The sequence below is a fragment of the Leucoraja erinacea genome, chromosome 25, assembly GCF_028641065.1.
Source record: "Leucoraja erinacea ecotype New England chromosome 25, Leri_hhj_1, whole genome shotgun sequence".
Lineage (NCBI taxonomy): Eukaryota > Metazoa > Chordata > Chondrichthyes > Rajiformes > Rajidae > Leucoraja > Leucoraja erinaceus.
The window spans coordinates 16,764,907-16,784,891 of NC_073401.1; the positions used below are offsets into that span (position 1 = coordinate 16,764,907).

Below are 19,985 nucleotides of genomic sequence, written 5' to 3' on the forward strand. Positions count from 1 at the left end.
CAGGCGCCACCGGGATAATTTAAACAAAACTTTCTCCCAGCAAGAAAACAAAAAAAGACCGGACACGTTGGGAGCTGGGATTGTGTTGTTGTTGTTGAACAAGGATTGCAAGAATGGAGAGGACTTGGTAGGCTGGAAGCCACAAGTCTGTCTACTGCTTATTCGCTCGCCGTGGAGTGGTTTGGAAGAGGGTTTTCTCTGGGATTACACACCCGGAATGATGCCTGCAGAGTGAGAGTGGCTGGATCGAGGGATTGCCAGCTCCCCACGGCAGGATGACAACGGGCAGTGTGTTTCTACAGTGAGAGGGGGTGGCGGATGGCTGACGGCTGAGGCTCCCTCATCTCTCTCTCTCTCCCCCTCTCTCTCTCTCTCTCTATCCACCCCATCCCCCCTCTTTCTCTACTCCCCCACCCCTAGCCACCCCCTCCGCTTCTCCGGCCATGCGAGGGATACTGAGACCAACTCTCCGGACAATGCAGAAGGGAACGGGCGGCTGCGTTTGGGCTGCCCTCCTGTCTATATCGGCCCTGATCCGTGGCCAGGAACTCAGTCCTAGCGGTAGGAATGTATGCAGGACACAAGGGTAAGATGTTGGGGTTATTGGGGAACGGGGTGTGATGGGCTGGGCTGGGCTGGGGTGGGGTGTGAGGTGAGAGGGGGGGGCGGGATAGATATTTCTCGACCCTGGTATCCTCCGCTGGAAATACTCTGAGTAGGGGCAAACACTCTGGTACAGCGTTGCCCTCCCCCCCCCCCCCCCCCCGATAACATCTGGACTGTCCCAACCTTTCAGACAGATGTTGGTTCAGCCAATCCGTTATTCCAATGTAACTTTTGCTTGCACGTAAAACTCTTCCCATCTGAAAACCATCTCGACCACATCTGGAGATGAGTTCTCCTCCTCTTCCTAGTGTTTGTTTTAATATTTTAGTTTCCCTGCTATAAGGGGGCCGGGATGCGCAAGTGTTAAAAAAAAAATAATACTGGGAGGGGGTGTGATTAATGGGCGGGGGGAAGTCGAGGTGTGACCCCCCCCCCCCCCCCCCCCCCCCTTTCAAACTCCGGTACTGGGATGAAAGGAGTCTGGCCCTCAACGTTTGACCCGAGAGTCGGGTTATTAATGAAATGGCTGCAAACCACGGGACCCGGGGTGTGGTCTGAAATGTCTTGGAAATCAAGTAACGGAGGGGGCAGAAGTTTCATGGCCGTGGAGTTGTTTCATAGCGGCGGTGGATGGATGGGTCACAGTTTACAATGGGAATATGAAACTGTTGGTGCTAATAAAGCTTTGTGAATAATGACAATACATTTCTGTTCTTCGTTCTCCCCCCCCCACCCCCTCAAAGATCTTCTGCCCCTGTGTGTTGCCCTGGGTGGAAGCAACAGCATCAAGAATGCCCTATAGGTCAGTAATTTTCCGACACTTCTTCGCTTCCCTCCGGTTGTTAACCTGTGCCCAGTGCCTTGATTGTCTGTTCTCTCTCTCTCCCTCTCCCTCCAGCTCTCTGTCAGGGCAACTTCACCTGCAAAGCGAAAGAAATCTGTGTCAGACCCAACCAGTGCCGCTGTAGACATGGATATTTTGGAGCCAACTGCGACACCAGTGAGTCAAACCCGAGCCGTTGGTGTGAACCGGGCAATAAAAATCCACCTCCCAAGTCTGTGCTAGAGTAACTCAGTGGGGTCAGGCAGCATCTCTGGAGATCAAGGATAGGCGACTCTGTAAGACTGCGAAGATCAGTCTTCACTTAGCCCAGCACTTTGTGTCTTTCTTGGTAAACCAACATCTGCGGTTCAGTGTATCTCCATTAAATCCATACAGTTGTATAATGAAGGATCCCTACCCCCTGTCCCACTTAGGGAAACTGAACGGAAACCTCTGGAGACTTTGCGCCCCACCCAAGGTTTCCGGAGGTTGCAGGTGGTTGCCGGAGGTTGCAGGTAGTGGAAGCAGGAAGGGAGTACACACTCCCTCCCCTTACCAATCGATCTATCCTAACTTTGGTTTATGTGGTAGAGTTTGATGCAATGATTCTGCACCCTGCTAGATACAAATAACCTTCTCGGATGATGTAAATGTAATTATGCCATCTTGCTTCCATCCTATTATCTAAAGCCAATCTCACCATCTTTAGCGTTGCCATCTCATGATTTAGCAACATTAATGTGACAATTTGCAAGCTGGTGGACTGGTTGCAGAAACTAAGGGTTTACCAGAATGCTGCTTGGATTGGAGAGTATGAGCTACAAGGAGAGGTTGGGCAAACTTGGATTGTTTTCTCTGGAACGCCGGAGGTTGCGAGGATCCCTGATGGAAGTCTATAAAGTTGTGAAAGGCGTAGATAACGTCAGAGGTTTTTCTCCCCAAGGGTGGAAATGTCAAAGACTAGAGGGCATAGCTTGAAGGTGGTTTCAAGGAGATGTGCGTGGCATGTTTTTTTACACTGTGGGTGATGGATGTCTGGAGCATACTGCCAGGGTTGGTGGTGCAGGCAGATAAGATAGTGGCATTTAAAAAAAAACTTGAGATAAACACATGGATATGGAACGAGTGGAGGGATATGGATCACGTGCAGGAAACAGTTAGTTTAACTTGGCATTGTGTTTGCCATGGACAATGTGGGCCGAAGGGCCTGTACTTTTCTATGTTCTTGATGTTGGTGTGCTATCACGGAGGAAATCATTGGATATGCCCAGACAACATAATAAATATTGCATAATCTAGTTGTGTAAATAAATTAAATACATTGTGTTAAATAATTAGCAGAATCCATTAGAACAACTTTAAGCTTGTGATTGATGCAAATTTGGTATATAGGAGATAAAATATTGTGATGTCACATCAGCTGAAGGGTACCTTAAGAATGGTCAGGGTTATATATTAGGGGCCACAAAGTTATAATTCAGGGACCCCCAAGACATTTCCCCATCAAAGATATGGAAATGACTTTGTTCTAGAGCTGTAGGCCCAGAAACAGGCCCTTCTGCCCACCTTATCCAAGCTAACCAAGTTGGCATACTGGGCTAGTCTCATTTGCCTGCATTTGGCCCATAGCCCTCTATACCTTTCCTATCCAAATGGTGATGAGCGCTGGTGACTTAGCACCATTGGCACCTGATCAGTAAGAGTACAACAGGGCAGATACAGCATATTTATTTTCCAGGAGGAATGATACCCCACTCAGGGGTTGGCACCAAGTCATAAATGAAAGTTAGTGCCAGTAAGTGCCAATTACTGTGCGGTGGAAGGAAATTATACATAGTTGAGTTAACATGGAGGACAGGAGGTTGCGTGTTGGAAGGAACTGCAGATGCTGGTTTATACCAGAGATAAACACAAAATGCTGGTGTAACGGTGGGGCAGCGGTAGAGTTGCCGCCTTACAGTGAATGCAGCGCCGGAGACTCGGGTTTGATCTGGACTACGGGTGCTGTCTGTACGGAGTTTGTACGTTCTCCCCGTGACCTGCGTGGGTTTTCTCCAAGATCTATGGTTTCCTCCCACATTCCAAGGCCGTACAGATATGTGGGTTAATTGGCTTGGTAAATGTAAAAACTGTCCCTAGTAAGTGTAGGATAGTGTTGATATATGGGGATCCCTGGTCAGCGCGGACCCGTTGGGCCGAAGGGCCTGTTTCCGCACTGTATCTCTAAACTAAACTCAGTGGGTCAGGCAGCAGACTTTAGAGATGCAGCATAGAAACAAGCCCTTCAGCCCACCGAGTCCGCGCCAATGAGCGATCACCCCTTACACTAGTTCTATTCTACACACTAGGGACAATTGCAGCACAACATCTCTGGTGAAAAGGAGTAGGTGACATTTTTGGGCGGGGACTTTTCTTAAGACATTGTAGTGGGGGGGGGGGGGGGGGGAGGGGAAGCTGGAAGAGAGGTGGGGCAGGACAAAACCTGGTGAGTGATAGGTGGATACATGTGAGGGAGGACTTTTGAAAGGTAGGTGATTATACAAAGGCCGGCACTGTGATGATGCTGCCTCAATATAGAGTCAGCATCATCAGGATGGATAGGAAGGAACTGCAGATGCTGGTTTACGCCAAAGAAGGAGCCTATCTGAAGAAGGGTCTCGACCTGAAACATCAACCATTTCTTCTCTCCAGAGATGCTGCCTGTCCCAGCGAGTTACTCCGGCATTTAGTGTCTAGCATCAGAATGGGGATGCAATAATGAAAGTGTTGAGCTGAAGTGCTGGAACAGAGTGTGAATAAACAGGAGTTTGTCAGGCAAGGAAGATGTGATGAGTTATTTCTCAACATTTCACACCAGAGCCGCTTTTATTGATTATCTACATGTGGATTTAGAAACACGCAGGGGGATAGAAAAAATAACCTGAACATGAATAACATGGTTGTTGCTATGAATTAACCAGATGTGATAGATGAGGAATGATCGACAGTTGGTTCTTGACAGTAAGGATATTGTACACGTTGTTCCAAGCATGTCTAGTTACACAGCTTCAGGATGAGGGCTATAATCTTAAAATTCAAGCTAGGATTTCAGGAGAAATATCATAAAGCATTTTTTTATGCCAAAAAGGTTTTTTTTTCATGACAGCTCTCTCGCAAATGAATGTGGAGACACAAATAAAACCTGATTGATAGGTTTTGTGCAGGAAGGAACTGCAGATGCTGATGTACATCGAAGATAGACACAAAGTGCTGGAGCAACAGCGGGTCAGGCAGCATCTCTGGGGAAAGGAACAGGTGATGTTTTGGGTTGGGACCCTTCTTCAAACTAAAAGTGGGGGTGGGAGGGAGGGGGGGGGGGGGGGGGGGGAGAACTGGAGGTAGGAAAAGGCCAGAATAAATCAGGAATAAACAGATGACCAAGGAAGGGTGGCGCCTATTAAGGCCCATTATTGGCCGGGGAAGAGGTAATAATGAATGGATACAAGGATGCGAACAGTGGAAAGAGTGGGACGACTAGGGTGGGGAGTTAAGTAATGGAGATAATGGAGATAAGAACGTCTGCAGTGCTCAATGCGTGGTGGAACATTGCCACAGGTGAACTACTTTGCAAGAGCTGAGATTCAAAGACATGAATGGGCTTCGTCAGGTCTCTGTCTAGCGTATGGGTTTAGGTTTATTATTGTCACGTGTACCAAGGTAGAGTGAAAATCTTTGTCTTGCATGCTTTCTAATCAAATCCGATAATACTAGACGTAAACACAATCAAATCGAACTGAAGTAGAACAGGCAGAAGAAAGTGGAATATACAGAGTGCAGAGTATAGCTCTCTGCATTGCAGCACAGCAGTTCCAGAGACAACATCTAATGTCCAAAATAGGGTAAAGGTGAATTGGACTGTACCCAAGCCTATGGAGTGAATTGGATGATACCCTGTCCTACGGAGGTGAATTGGACAGTACCCTAGTTTATAAAGCTGAATTGGACAATACCTGTTTGTGAAGGTCAATTGGACAGAGTCCTAGTTTACAGAGGTGAATCGGAGAGGAACCTGATTTATGGAGGTGAATCAGATGGTTGACTAGCCTAGGGGTACAGTCCATGTTTATACATTGGCTACCAGACTGCAGGCATTACAATCCTCACAAGACATCTGCTGAACACAGGTCAATGGCGTCCTTCACAAAGCACCCATTAAGTGAATTATTTCCCCCCCCCCCTCCCCTCTTTCCAGAGTGTCCTGAACGATTTTGGGGACCAGACTGCAAGGAGATGTGCCTGTGTCACCCAAATGGCCGCTGTGCAGACGCGACGGGAAAATGCACCTGCAACCCCAACCGCTGGGGACCCACCTGCAACAAATTGTGCCTTTGCCACAACGGGAAATGTGACCAGGACACGGGCAAGTGCAAGTGTGACCCCCACCGTTGGGGAACCACCTGCTCCAACATCTGCTACTGCAGCACCAACTCCCAGTGCGACCCGAAGACGGGCAAGTGCATCTGCCAGCCGGGTTGGTGGGGTCGGTCGTGCCACAGCCAGTGCCCCTGCAACAACTCGCCGTGCGACCAGATGCAGGGGAGGTGCCAGTGCAAGGAGAAGTTCTGGGGACCAAGGTGCGAGCGGTGCCAGTGCATCCACGGGAAGTGCAACCCCATCAATGGATCCTGCGGCTGCTATCCAGGCTACAGGGGCAAGTACTGCTCGGAACCCTGCCCCGCCGGATCCTATGGCCATGGATGCAGAAGGAGGTAGGTGCTACAAAGTGTTCATAAGGTCATAAGTGATACGAGCTGAATTATGCCATTTGGCCCATCTTGGCTGATCTATCTCTCCCTCCTAACCCCACTTTCCTGCTTTCTCCCCATAACCCCTGACTCCCGTACCAATCAAGAATCTATCATCTCTACCTTAATAATATCCATTGATTTTGTTGATTCTGGTGCTTGCTACAAAGTGAAAGGATCATTCCATTTAAGAGCAGACGGCACACAGTGGTGCAGCGGTAAAGTTGCTGTCTACACAGCCAGAGACCCAGGTTCGATCCTGGCCACGGGTGCTGTCTGTATGTAGTTTATACGTTCTCCCCGTGACCGCATGGGTTTTCTCCGGGTGCTCCAGTTTCCTACCACACTCCAAAGATGTACAGGTTTGTACGTTAATTGGCTTTGGTAAAAATTGTAAATTCTCCCTAAATGTGTCGGATAATGCTGGTGTATGGGGATTGATGATCATCATGGGCTCGATGGGCAGAAGGGCCTGTTTCTGTACTGTATCTCTAAACTAAACCTAAAACTAAAGCTGGTAGAGCTGCAGCCACAAAACGCCTGAGACCCGGGTTCAATCCTAACACAAGCTATAGAAACGGATCAATTATTAATTTTGAAGATATGTGGGCATATATATATAGATAGGTATGGTTTAGAGCTTTGGACCAGATGCAGGCAAATGGGACTAACCAAATTGGATAACATGGTGGTGCACAGCCTGTTGAGCTGCAACCTCACAACGCCAGAGACCCGGGTTCGATCCTGACTAAGGGTGTTGTCTGTGCAGAGTTTGCATGTTCTCCCTGTGACCGTGTGTGTTTCCTCCGGGTGCTCCGGTTTCCTTCCACATCCCAAAGACTTGCCGATTTGTAGGATGATTGGTCTCTGTAAATTGCACCTGATGTGTAAGGAGTGCATGTGAAAGTGGGTAACATAGAAGTATGGTGAATGGGTGATCAATGGCCAGCGTAGACTCGGTGGGCTGAAGGGCCTGTATCCATGCTGCAATTGCTACAGAAAATGTTCCATGCTTCAGACTGAAGTAGGGTCCTGATCTGAAATGTCCCCGGTCCATGTTCTCCAGAGATGCTGCCTGACCCGCTGAGTTACTCCAGCACTCTGTTTCCTTTTGTAAACTAGCATCTGCAGTTAGAGTCATAGAGTACTTACAGTGTGGAAAGAGGCCCTTCGGTCCTACTTGCCCATACCTGCCAAATGTCCCATTTACACCAGCCCCACCTGTCTGCATTTGCCCTGCATTCCTCTAAACTTGTCCTCTCCATGTACCTGTCTAAATGTTTCTTAAACGTTGTGATAGCACCTGTCTCAACTACCTCTTCCGGCAGCTCACTCCATAGACCTAACACCCGTTATCCCTCAACTTCCTATTAAATCTTTCACACTGCAACTTAAATCTAAGTCCTTTGGTTCTCGATTCCCCTATTCTGGGCCAAAGACTCTGTGCATCCACGGGACCTGTAGTTGGTTCAATTTCAATTTAGTTCAATTTAGTTTATGGTGACCCCCATGATTTTGATGGAAGGGGGTTCACTGAAGCTAACACTGTTGAATGTTGCAATCTTGGTCATGGGTTCATAAATCTGACACAAAATCTGAAACAAATGGAGTCTGAAGGAGGGTCCAGCACGTCACCCATTCCTTCTCTCCAGAGTGGCTGCCTGTTTCACTGATTTATTCCAGCTTTTTGATCCTATCTTTGGTGTAAATCAGCATCTGCCATTCCTTCCTACACTAATCGCTGTGTAAAATAGCTGACCTGTTATTTCGAACAATGAACGTTCCTGCCATTGGTGATAATTGATTGTAAATACAAACAAAGCTAACACCAATCGCCTTTGGCAAAACAATAGACAATAGACAATAGACAATAGACATTAGGTACAGGAGTAGGCCATTTGGCCCTTTGAGCCAGCACCGCCATTCAATGAGTTCATGGCTGATCATCCCCTATCAGTACCCCCTTCCTGCCTTCTCCCCATATCTCCTGACTCCGCCATTTTTAAGAGCCCTATTTAGCTCTCTCTTGAAAGCATCCAGAGAATCTGCCTCCACCGCCCTCTGAGGCAGAGAATTCCACAGATTCACCACTCTCTGTGAGAAAAAGTGTTTCCTCGTCTCCGTTCTAAATGGCTTACTCCTTATTCTTAAACTGTGGCCCCTGGTTCTGGACTCCCCCAACATCGGGAACATGTTTCCTGCCTCTGGTGTGTCCAAGCCCTGAACAATCTTATATGTTTCAATGAGATCCCCTCTCATTCTTCTAAACTCCAGAGTGTACAAGCCCAGCTGCTCTATTCTCTCAGCATATGACAGTCCTGCCATCCCGGGAATGAAACTTGTAAACCTATGCTGCACTCCCTCAATAGCACAAATGTCCTTCCTCAATTTAGGAGACCAAAGCTGCACACAATACTCCAGGTGTGGTCTCACTAGGGCTCAATACAACTGCAGAAGGACCTCTTTGCTCCTATATTCGACTGCTCTTGTTATAAAGGTCAACATGCCATTCGCTTTCTTCACTGCCTGCTGTACCTGCATGCTTACTTTCATAAACTGATGTACAAGGACCCCAGATCCCGTTGTACTTCCCCTTTTCCCAACTTGACGCCATTTAGATAGTACCTTGAAAGAGTATGGATATTAGGAGGAAGAAATTTTGCCAATAATGAGATTATCACTTGATAATACCACATAGACATCATAGGAAATGGCACACCATTATATCAATGTGTATATGGTTTTCATTGGGAAAAGATGCCACAGATACAGTAGTGTTCTGTTTCACTTCCTCTGTGATTGTATTAATTACTGAAATGGTTAAAGTGGTAAGATTGGCAAGTGTGGAGGAAGGAACTGCAGATGCTGGTTTATAACGAAGATAGTCACAAAATGATAGAGCAAAGCGGGATAGGCAGCATCTCTGGATAGAAGGAATGGGTTTCGGGTTGAAGATGCTTCAGTCAAGGCTTCAAAAGGCTCTGCAGTTCCTACACAAAAGATCAAGTTGGTTCTAATCTCCAATAATGAGGTGCATTGTTTTGCTGCCAATTCAAACTAATGACACCCTACTTCCATGCACTTCCCTCTTGGAAGATAAAGGGGTTAATTAGCATTAGTGTATCCTTGCAAGCATTCAGTGTGTTATAAGTAGAATTAGAGGAAGTGCATCTAAGCCTGTTGGCCTGATGTTGATTGAATGACATCAGTTTGTTTCTTTGGACATGGTAACGGACAACTTTCACATCCACTCCCTACGCACTAAGAGCAATTTACAGAGGGCCACCTAATTATAACCTACAAACCCACACGTCTTTGAGATGTAGGAGGAATCCGAGCACTCAGGGAAAACCCACATGGTCACAGGGAGGACGTGCAAACTCCACACAGAGATGACATATAACAATCAAAAAGTCACTGTGCATAACCACAAAATTCGTGGAAACCCCCCCCCCCCCCCACCCCCTCCAAGTATGTAGTGCAACCGAAGACAGTCCAATGGGTGGCACAGTGGCTCAGTGGTAGAGTCACTGCCTTACAGCACCAGAGATCTCGGTTCGATCCTGACCACGGGTGCTGTCTGTAAGGACTTTGCACGTTCTCCCTATGACCGCGTGGGTTTTCTCTGGGTGATCTGGTTTCCTCCCACATTCCAAAGACGTTTCCTCCCACACACCAAAGGTTTGTAGGTTAATTGGCTTCTGTACATTGTCACTAGTGTGTAGGATAGAACGTGTGTACGCGGTGATCATTGGTCGGGGCGGACTCGGAGGGCTGAAGGGCCTGTTTCCACGCTGGATCTGTAAACAGAGCAAATCCAGTGTAAATCTAGTTACTTTAGTAAACAAACAGCAAGGAGCTGCAATAATGGCAATAACATTGACTAGATAATCCAATTTTTAGTGATAGAGGTTCAGGGATCAATAAAGGCCAGAACACTCTGTTGAATCTCCCTGCGCTTCTTGGAAATGATGCTGGGGAGTCTCCCACCATCCCAGAAGGGGGGATATTCAGAATTCGGTTTAATGGAGGCGCAAAGAACTGCAAGCGCTGGTTTACAAAAACAAAACGCAAAGTGCTGGAGTAACTCAGCGGGTCAGGCAGCACCTCTGGAGGACTTGGATAGGTGATGTTTCTGGTTTTCACCCTTCTTCGACGGATTGTAGAATGGGGTTTCAGTTGAGTGGCTTGGCTGAGGGACAACACCTTCATTGGTGTAACATATAATAAGCATTTGACGGCACTGGGCCTATATTCGCTGGAGTTTAAAAGAATGACGGGGGACCTCATTGAATCATACAGAATAGTGAAAGGCTTGGATAGAGTGGAGGGGATGTTTCCACTAGTGGGAGAGTCTAGGAATAGAGGTCCTAGCCTCAGAATTAAAGGATGTTCTTTTAGGAAGTTGAGGAGGAACTTATTTTGTCAGAGGATGGAGAATCTGTGGAATTCTTTGCCACAGAAGGCTGTGGAGGCAAAGTCTGTGGATATATTTTAGGCAGAGATAGGTAGATTCTTGATTAGTACGGGTGTCAGAAGTTATGGGGAGAAGGCAGGAGAATGGGGTTAGGATGGAGAGATAGATCAGCCATGACTGAATGGCGGAGTAGATGATGGCCAAAATGACCTAAATCTACTCTTCTCACTTATAATCTTAAGAGCGGAAGAAAGCTGGAAAAGAGAGGTGGGGCTGGGATAAAGCTTGGCAAGTGATAGATGGATAGAGGTGAGGTGGATTTTGATCGGCAGATGGGTGGACTAAGGTGGACATGATGGGCTTCAGTTTAATGGCTTGGCATCTTCTTCTTCTTTCGTGTGGCGTGCACAGCCTAAAGTTGTTGGACAACTTGTTCTATTTGATCTTCCGTTAGTGCATGTCGAGTTGATTGCATTAGTTGAAACAGGGCGGGCCACGTGAAGGTTGCAATCTTCCACCCCCCATGGCTTGGCTGAGGCAATACCTTCATTGGTGTAGCATTCCCATAGGAATAAGGATGGATCACTTGCATAGCTTGGGGGCTAACTCATTAGAAGTTTTTAAAGTGGATGTAGACCAAACCTTTTCTTGGATTGGGGGATTGAGGGCTTTGTGGCGCAGTAGTAGAGTTCTGATAGTATAGTTTAGTTTATTGTAGCCACGTGTGCCGAGGTACAGTGAAAAGCTTTTGTTTGCGTGCTGTCCAGTCAGCGAAACAACTGTACACGATTCCAATCAAACCACTAACAGTGTACAGATACAGGATAAAGGGAATAACCTGGAGCTGGAGTAACTCAGCGGGTCAGTACAGTAAAGTCAGATTAAAGATAGTCCTAGGGTCTCCAATGACGTAGATGGAAGAACAGGACTGCTCTCTAACTGGTGAGAGGACAGTTCCGTTGCCTGATCCTGGCAACTGAACTGTCCGCTGACTGGTTAGCATGAACAGCTGGCATTGAATCTGGAGCTGTGCGTTTTCACACTTCTGCACCTCTTGCCTAATGGGAGAGGGGAGAAGAGGGAGTGACCGGGGTGAGACTCATCGTTGATTATGCTGGCGGCCTTGCCGAGGCAGAGAAGAGGAATTGAAGCTTGGGAGAGATCAGCTATGACATAATGGTGAGCAGGTTTGAGGGGCCAGGTGGTCTTCTCCTGCTCCTGTTCTTGTGTTCTTGCCAGTCACTGGAAGCTTTGCTCAACTGATCTAGTGGCAGCAGCAGCAACAAATGAGCCAGCATTAACACTAAAATTAATTCTTGGGAGGAGCATGAAACATCCAACCACAACTAGAGAGCGGACCTGAACTACTATCCACCTCATTGGAGAAAATCGGACTATCTTTGATCGGGTGTGTTTGTGTGAGAGTACATAGTTAGTTAATTCGTTTAGTTTATTGTCGCATGTACTGTGGTTTGGTGAAAAGTTTTTTTTGTTGTGTGCTATCCAGTCAGTGGAAAGACTATACATGATTGAAATCAAGCTGTCCAGAGTGTACAGATACATGTTAAAGGGAAAAACGTTTAGTGCAAGACAAAGTCCAGTAAAGTCCGATTAAAGCTAGTCTGAAAGAGCTGGTGTAACTCAGCGGGTCAGGCAGCATCCCTGGAGAACATGGATAGGTGATGTTCTGGGTCAGGACTATCCCAAATCAAAATGTCACCTGTTCATGTTCTCTAGGGATGCTGCCTGACCTTAGTTTAGATTGGTTTAGTTTAGTTTGGATATACTGCGTGGAAGCAGGCCCTTCGGCCCACCAAGTCCGCGCTGACCAGTGATCCCAGTAGACTAGCAGGATCCTACACACACTAGGGACAATTTATAATTTTTATCAAAGCCATTGAACTTACACACCTGTACATCTTCGGAGTGTGGGAGGGAGCCGGAGCACCCACGTGGTCACATGAACAATGTACAAACACAGCACAGACAGCACCTGTAGTCAGGATAGAACCCAGGCCCCTGGCACTGTAAGACAGCAACACCACTGCTGCACTGCACTACTGTGCTGAACTGCTGAGTTACTCCAGCATGTTGTGCCTTTCCTCAGTACACCAGCATCTGCTGTTCCTTGTTTCTACTTATTTAGTTTTGCAGAAATTACTCTTGGTATTGATATCACAGTGGTGTAACTGGTGGAGCTGCAGCCTCACAGCTCCCATGAGCCAGGTTCAATCCCCACCTCTGCACTGTCTGTGAGGAGTTTTCACGCTCCCCTTGCTCCGCAGGTTTGTCAATTATTTCTCGTATCAAAATCCATGTTAGAGGTATTTAGATATTTGGATATTGAATTAATTAAGCAGTAGTTTTTTAGTACTTTCGGAGATACAGTGTGGAAACTGGCCCTTCAGCCCACTAAGTCCATGCTAACCAACGATCACCTCGAACACCAGCACTATCATTCCCACTAGCGACAATTTACAGAAGCCAATTAATCTATACACTCTCTGGTGTGTGGGAGGAAACTGGAGTCCTTGGAGAAAGCCCACGTGGTCACAAGGAGATTGTACAGTCTTCGTACAGACAGCACCCGTAGTCAGGATCGAATCCGATCTCTGGAGCTGTAATGCAGCAGCTCTATCATTGTACCACCGTGCTGCCCTATGCAATGTGTGGTTGGTGCAGGAAAGTAGCACTGAGATAAAAGACCAGTCTAAACTGGCAGAATAGCAGCGGAAGAACTCGAGACCAAGTGGCCTATTTCTGCTTATATTTCTTATGTTGAAACTGCAAATAGTTTTAGCACATGGAATGTCTACTCAAAAGAATGTTATTGTATTAAAAACATATCCATCGCTCCAAGACTCTGAACAGAGAGTTTGTTCCAGGGGTGAATTATTTACTCAGAACAAAGCACTGAGCCCTGGAGAAACCCAGCGGGTCAGGCAGCAACTCTGAACACCCAGTTAAAATGTCACTAAGCCGAGGTGAGTCAATTGTTCAAGATGCCCAAAGAGGTGCTGAACAGGGTCATGGAACATTCCAACAGTAGCTGATCTCTGCTGGTGCCGGGACAGTCTGTAAGCTCACAGCCTCAGGAGGTGAAAGGAAGATAAATTTAGGGTATGAGTCATAGTCATTGAGATATACAGGATGACTACAAGCCCTTCAGCCCAACCTGTCTCTGCCAACCAAGATGCCCCATCGAAGCTGGCCCCATTTAAACCCATGAGACCATAAGATATATGAGTAGGTGTAGAATTAGGCCATTTGGCCCATAGAGTCTACTCTGCTATTCAATTGTGGCTGATCTATTTTCCCCTCTCAACCGCATTCTCCTGCCTTCGCCCTGTAACCATTGACATTCTTACCAATTGAGAAATTATCTATATCCTCTTTAAAAATACCCAATCACTTGGCCTCCGCCGCCTGCTTCCTCACAGCGCCGGAGACCCGGGTTCGATCCTGACCTCGGGTGCTGCCTGTGTGGAGTTTGCACATTTTCCCTGTGACTGCATGGATTTCCTCTGGGTGTTGATGGGCTAGGTGAGCTGAATGGTCCTGTTTCCATGATGTGTCCCTAAACTAAAGTTGGGATCAGTGATGGTGAGCAATATGTCAGGAATCCAGCTTGTAATGACTATCACTGACTCCGTTTGGAAAGTGCCTGAATGTGGATGTTATGATGATTGATTTGGTTCAATCATCATGCCCTCTGCAATTGAACGGCCCCAACCAGAAACGCAGAGCTACGTGGCTGTTGGCACTTTGGAATATGTCACATCAGGAAGAGTTATTCCCGTTTCAGGGGTGGAGCGGAGGAAATTGTAAACCAAGGCCATACTCTTTAACTGAGTGAAACAGTGGGGCAGCGGTGGAGTTGCCACCTTAACAGCGCCAGAGATCCGAGTTCGATCCTGACCTCGGGTGTTGTCTGTGTGGAGTTTGCACATTCTCCAAAGGTACAGGTTTGTAGATTTTATTGGCTTCTGTCAACTCTCTAGTGTGTAGGGTAGAATTAGTGTATGGGTGATCGATGTTTGGCATGGACTCGGTGGGCCGAAGGGCCTGTTTCCACGCTGTGGCTCTAAAAACTATATCTGGGTTAAAGTACAGAACCTCATGTGAAACTGGACCAGTGGACTTGCAGATTGTGGCAGGGAGGAACTGTAGATGCTGGTTTACACCCAAGTCAGACACAAAATGCTGGAGTAACTCAGCTGGACAGGCCGCATCTTTGGTAGAAGGAATGGGTGACGTTTTGGGTCGAGCCCCTTCTTCAGATTGAAAATCAGGGGAGAGGGAGACACAGAGGTAAGGAAGTATATTGTGCGAGAACAAGTGAGAACAAGGGGATGAGGCTCAAGGAAAAGATCGAATAGATCATTGTTAGCTAGGACAAGGTGACAACAAAGCAAAAAGAAATAAAATGTAATCGAGGACAGTCAGACTGGTCGGTGAACTGGGTAAGGGGGAGGGAGGGATGGTGAGAAAGGGAAAGCAAGGGTTACTTGAAGTTAGAGATGTCGGATTGTGGGCACTGATTGGAAATGAGAGGCTGAAATGATCCTACACAGATTGCATGACTGTCTGACAGTGTTCCTGAGCTGAGAGTTTGGGAGCAAGCTGGGAGCAGGCACGTGACACAGCTGGGAACACTTTAAAGCGAAAACATATGGAACCTTTCAAATAAGATCCCGAAAATAAGGCAAAGAAAGATGTAAAACAATCTGCAGAGCAGTCTAGACAACAGGAAGATTAGATCAAAACAGGCAGTGAGCTGCAGTTTGTGGGCAGCCGATCGGATTATTAGTTTAGTTTAGTTTAGTTTATTATTGTCACGTGAACCGGGGTACAGTGAAAAGCTTTTTTGTTGCGTGCTATCTAGTCAGCGGGAAGACTATACATGATTACAATCAAGCTGCCCAAAGTGTACATATACAGGATAAAGGGAATAACTTTAGTGCAAGATAAAGTCCAGTAAAGTCCCCATTCAAGACAGTCCGAGCGAGTCCAGTGACAGGATGGTTCAGTTGGCTGATAACAGCTGGGAAGAAACTGTGTAGGAAGGAACTGCAGATGCTGGTTTGCACTGAAGATAGACACAAAATGCTGGAGTAACCCAGCAGGACAGGCAATAACTCTGGAGAGAAGGAATGGGTGACGTTTCAGGTGAGTCTGTAGAACGGTCTCGGCCCGAAACGTCACCCATTCCTTCTCTCCAAAGTTGCTGCCTGCCCTGTTGAGTTACTCCAGCATTTTGTGTATATCTTTGGAAGAAACTGTCCCTGAATCTGGAGGTGTGCGTTTTCAGACTTCTGTACTTCTTGCCTGATGGGAGGGGGTTAATTCAATGAGGCCAGCTGTTTGATGGGTGCGTGAAGTGCCCTCCACTCTCCTACCCTACCACAGTGGGCACTGCCAGGCATGGGGGGGGGGGGGGGGGGGGGGGGGGGGGGGGGCAGTTTTTGCCACAATGTTTGTTTGTTTGACAACTCATTACTATCCCCACGCAAAAACGTCAGGTATCTCGAATCAAGAGAGTTTAATTGTCATGTGTACAGGCAACGGAGCAATTAAATTCTTCTTATTATAGCTCACAGCTAACAATGGCCTCTTCCCTTTATCATGGTTACTTTTTTGCATATCTTTCATTCATTTGATCTATATCTCTCTACATCACCGTCTATATCTCTCGTTTCCCTTTCCACTGCATCTCAGCCTATAGATGGGTCTCAACCCAAAACGTCACCTATTCCTTTTCTCAAGAGATACCTTCTGACCCTCTGAGTTACTCCAGCTTTTTATGTCTTAACCTGCATCTGCAGTTCCTTCCTCCACAAACTCTTTACTGCAGCTTAACAGGCCTGTAAATGCAATAACGCATACGGCGGCACAGTGGGGAAGCTGGTAGAACCACTCCCTCACAGGATTCGATCCTGACCTCGGGCAATGTCTGTGTGGAGTTTGCACGTTCTCCCTCTGACTGCGTGGGTTTTCCACCAGGTCCTCCCACATCCCAAAGACGTGTGAGTTTGTAGGTTAATCGGCCCTCTGTAAATTGTCCCCCACTGTGTAGGGAGTGGATGAGAAAGTGGGATAAAATAGAACTAGTGCGAGCGGGTGATCGATGGTCGGTGTGGAAGGTGGGCTGAAGAGATGTTTCCATGCTGTATTTCTAAAATTGAAACTGAAACTAAACATATAATAATCAATAATACAATAAATTAATAGTGGTAATATTAAGGGGGTGACCATAATAGTGGTTAACCAACGTCCATAAAGCAATCAAAGACGCAGTGTATTGAAGATCATCATTGCTGAGGTAGTGGTCAGTGTTGTGCAGTGTTCAAAATAAAGGTATTTCCACTTCCCAATAGTATATCTGGCAGGTTGGCATCCCAGAGTCATAGAGTTATACAGCACGGAAACAGGCCCTTCTGCCCAATGTCCCCATGCTAACCAAGATGCCCCATCTGCACTAGTCCCAACTGCCCCCGTTTTGCCCACAACCCTCTAAATATTTCCTATCCATTTACCTGTCCAAATGCCTTCTAAATGTTCTTATACAGTAGTACCTGCTTCAACTACTTCCTCTGGCTGTTTGTTCATACACCCAACACCCTCTGAGTGAAAATGTTGCCCCTCGGGTTCATATTAAATCTTTCCCCTCTCACCATAAACCTATGTCCTCTGGTTTTTGCTTCCCCTACTCAGGGTAAATTACTCTGTGCTCCCTATCTATTCCCCTCATGATTTTATACCCCTCTATAAGATCATTCCTCATCCTCCTGTGCTCCAAGGAAGAATGTCCTAGCCTGCTTAACCTCTCCCTATATAGCTCCGTCCCTCGATTCATGGCAACATCCTCATAAACCTTCTCTGCAGTCTTTCCTGCAATTGTTCCACCACCCCATGATACATAATGAAAGCTGTTCCTCATAGCGTTTCTGAGAGATCTAGGGTCTGTGCATTCAGATTGCCAATTGCAATGAGAAGTCATGAATTCCAAGGGGTAAAGTTCTAGTCCGTCCAACCTCTCCCTGTAGCTTATGCCCTCGAGTCCTGGCAACATCCTCGTAAATCTTCTCTTCACTCTTTCCAGCTTAACGACATCCTTCCTATAGCAGGGTGACCAAACCTGAGCACATACTCCAAATGCGGCCTCACCAACGCTCAGAGCAGGCATTTGTTGCACAGGATCATTTTTCTTGAATACTTTCCGCTGTGCATGCTGAGCAGAAGTCAAAAGACATAAATGAACCACAGTTCTTAACTTGGGCTCTGAAGTTATGAGGAAGGGCTCAGGGGATGAAGCTGTTTACTGTATTAAATGGAGCTCTGTGAGGACTTAATATTGTGCGAGGAATGCAGATGTAGGTTTAAGTGAGGACATGTTTTGAACTCGGCCTCGATCTCGATGACGTACGTTTAATTTCACGCGGCTTAAGAAACCAAAGGATAAAGCTATTTTCTTTGCTCTCTCAAGCCGCAGTGTTGAATGTGGAACTGAATCACAGCTGAAAGCAGTTCTTGCTGAGCCAACTAGCTTCTCCAAGTGTGAGAGATGGCCAGGGATTGTTGGATGGACACAAAAAGCTGGAGTAACTCAGCGGGTCAGACAGCATCTGCGGAGAAAAGGAATAGGTGACGTTTCGGGTCGAGACCCTTCTTCAGACAGAAGAAGGGTCTTGTCCCGAAACGTCACCTATTCCTTTCCCCCAGAAATGCTCTCTGACACGTTGAGTTACTCCAGCTTTTTGTGTCTATCTTCGGTTTAAACCAGCATCTGCAATTCCTTCCTACACATCGTTGAATGGATGTGATAATGAGGTAGCTGTGTGGGACACAGTGGGCTCTCCATGGATCTTGGGCAGGGAGAACCCTGAGTGGATGTCTTGTTGGTGGTTGCCTTTCATTGTCACCCACCTTCCTGATGCTGGAATACATCGCCATGGGTGTCCCTGTAGGGGAGATACTGGTCTAGACCATGTTACTGTAGGCAGAACATTGTTACAGGTGGAGGTTCATGTTCATAAGTTATAGGAGCAGAATTTGGCCATTCGGCCCATCAAGTCCACACTGCCACTCAATCATGGCTGATCTATCTTTACCTCTCAACTCCATGCTCCTGCCTTCTGCACATAACCCCTGACACCTGTACTGATCAAGAATGTCTGCCTTAAAAATATCCTTCTGCGGCAATGAATTCCACACATTCACCTATGAATAAAGGTGTAGGAGCAGGCATTATTGTTGGTAGGAATGTTGCTGCTTTTTTAAATTTAGAGATACAGCACAGGAATAGGCCCTTTGGTCCACACCAACCAGCGATCCTCATACACTTGAACTATCCTACACACACTAGGGACAACTCTGAGAGGCCAATTAACCTACAAAACTGTACGCCTTTGGAATGTGGGAGGAAACCAGAGCACCTGGTGAAAACCCATGCCGTCACAGGGAGAACGTATAAACTCCATACAGCCAGCACCCGTGGTCAGGATCGAATCTGGGTCTCTGGTGCCACAAGGCAGCAACTCCTCCGCTGTGCTACCGTGCTGCCCTTGTAAAAAACAAAATTTACTGTCATAAGTGGGAATGGTGTTGGTTGTGATCAAGTTTAGTTTAGTTTAGTTTAGTTTAGATTAGAGACACAGCAAGGATATAGGCTCTGTGGGCCACAGAATCCACACTGCCCATCCAACATCTGTCCACACTCGTTCTCATATATCCTACTGTAATCTGTGTCACCTTGGCATTCCACGCTGGACTTTATTGTGACAGTGGCCTCTTTGTGTGGACAACTGGGATTCAAGTAGGAAGCCTACCATGGCCTTCTGAAGTACACGTAGGGAAAAATGGCACCATCCCAAAGGGCTATGAAAGCAAAGTATTTATCATCTCAATAATTCAAATGTTACCAGTGGTTTTGGCTGCAAGTTTTGTCTTTCCACTCCCGCTGATGAGAGGACTGCGCTTGCCATTCGTGGAGCCTTGTTGTTGCTGGGATTATTTCGTTTTTTAACGTTGGAGGTGCAGCGTGGAAACAGGCCCTTCGGCCCACCGAGTCAGTGCCGACCAACGATCACCTGTACTCTAGCACTATCCTACACACAGGGGACGATTTACAGAAGCCATTTAATATTCAAACCCACACGTCTTGGGAAAGCAGGAGGAAACTGGAGCACGCGGAGGAAACCCACGCTTCCATCCACATCACAAAGATGTGCGGGGTTTGTAGCTTAATTTGCCTCTGTAAATTGCCCCCTAATGTAGCGAGTGGATGAGAAAGAAGGATAGCATAGAACTTGTGTGAACGGGTGATTCATGGTCAGCGTGGACTTGGTAGGCGTAT

General features: G+C 46.9%; 1 protein-coding gene across 1 annotated transcript in view; it reads left to right on the forward strand.

Annotated features, from left to right (window-relative positions):
• Positions 1–389: 389 nt before the first annotated feature.
• scarf2 (scavenger receptor class F, member 2) overlaps positions 390–19,985 on the forward strand; it is a 59,827-nt gene continuing 40,231 nt past the window's right edge. The window contains exons 1-4 of the mRNA XM_055655871.1: positions 390–586; positions 1,350–1,408; positions 1,505–1,606; positions 5,661–6,177. Of these exons, the coding sequence (XP_055511846.1) occupies positions 444–586; positions 1,350–1,408; positions 1,505–1,606; positions 5,661–6,177 (821 nt within the window). The 5' untranslated portion in view covers positions 390–443. The remainder of the gene's footprint in view (positions 587–1,349; positions 1,409–1,504; positions 1,607–5,660; positions 6,178–19,985) is intronic.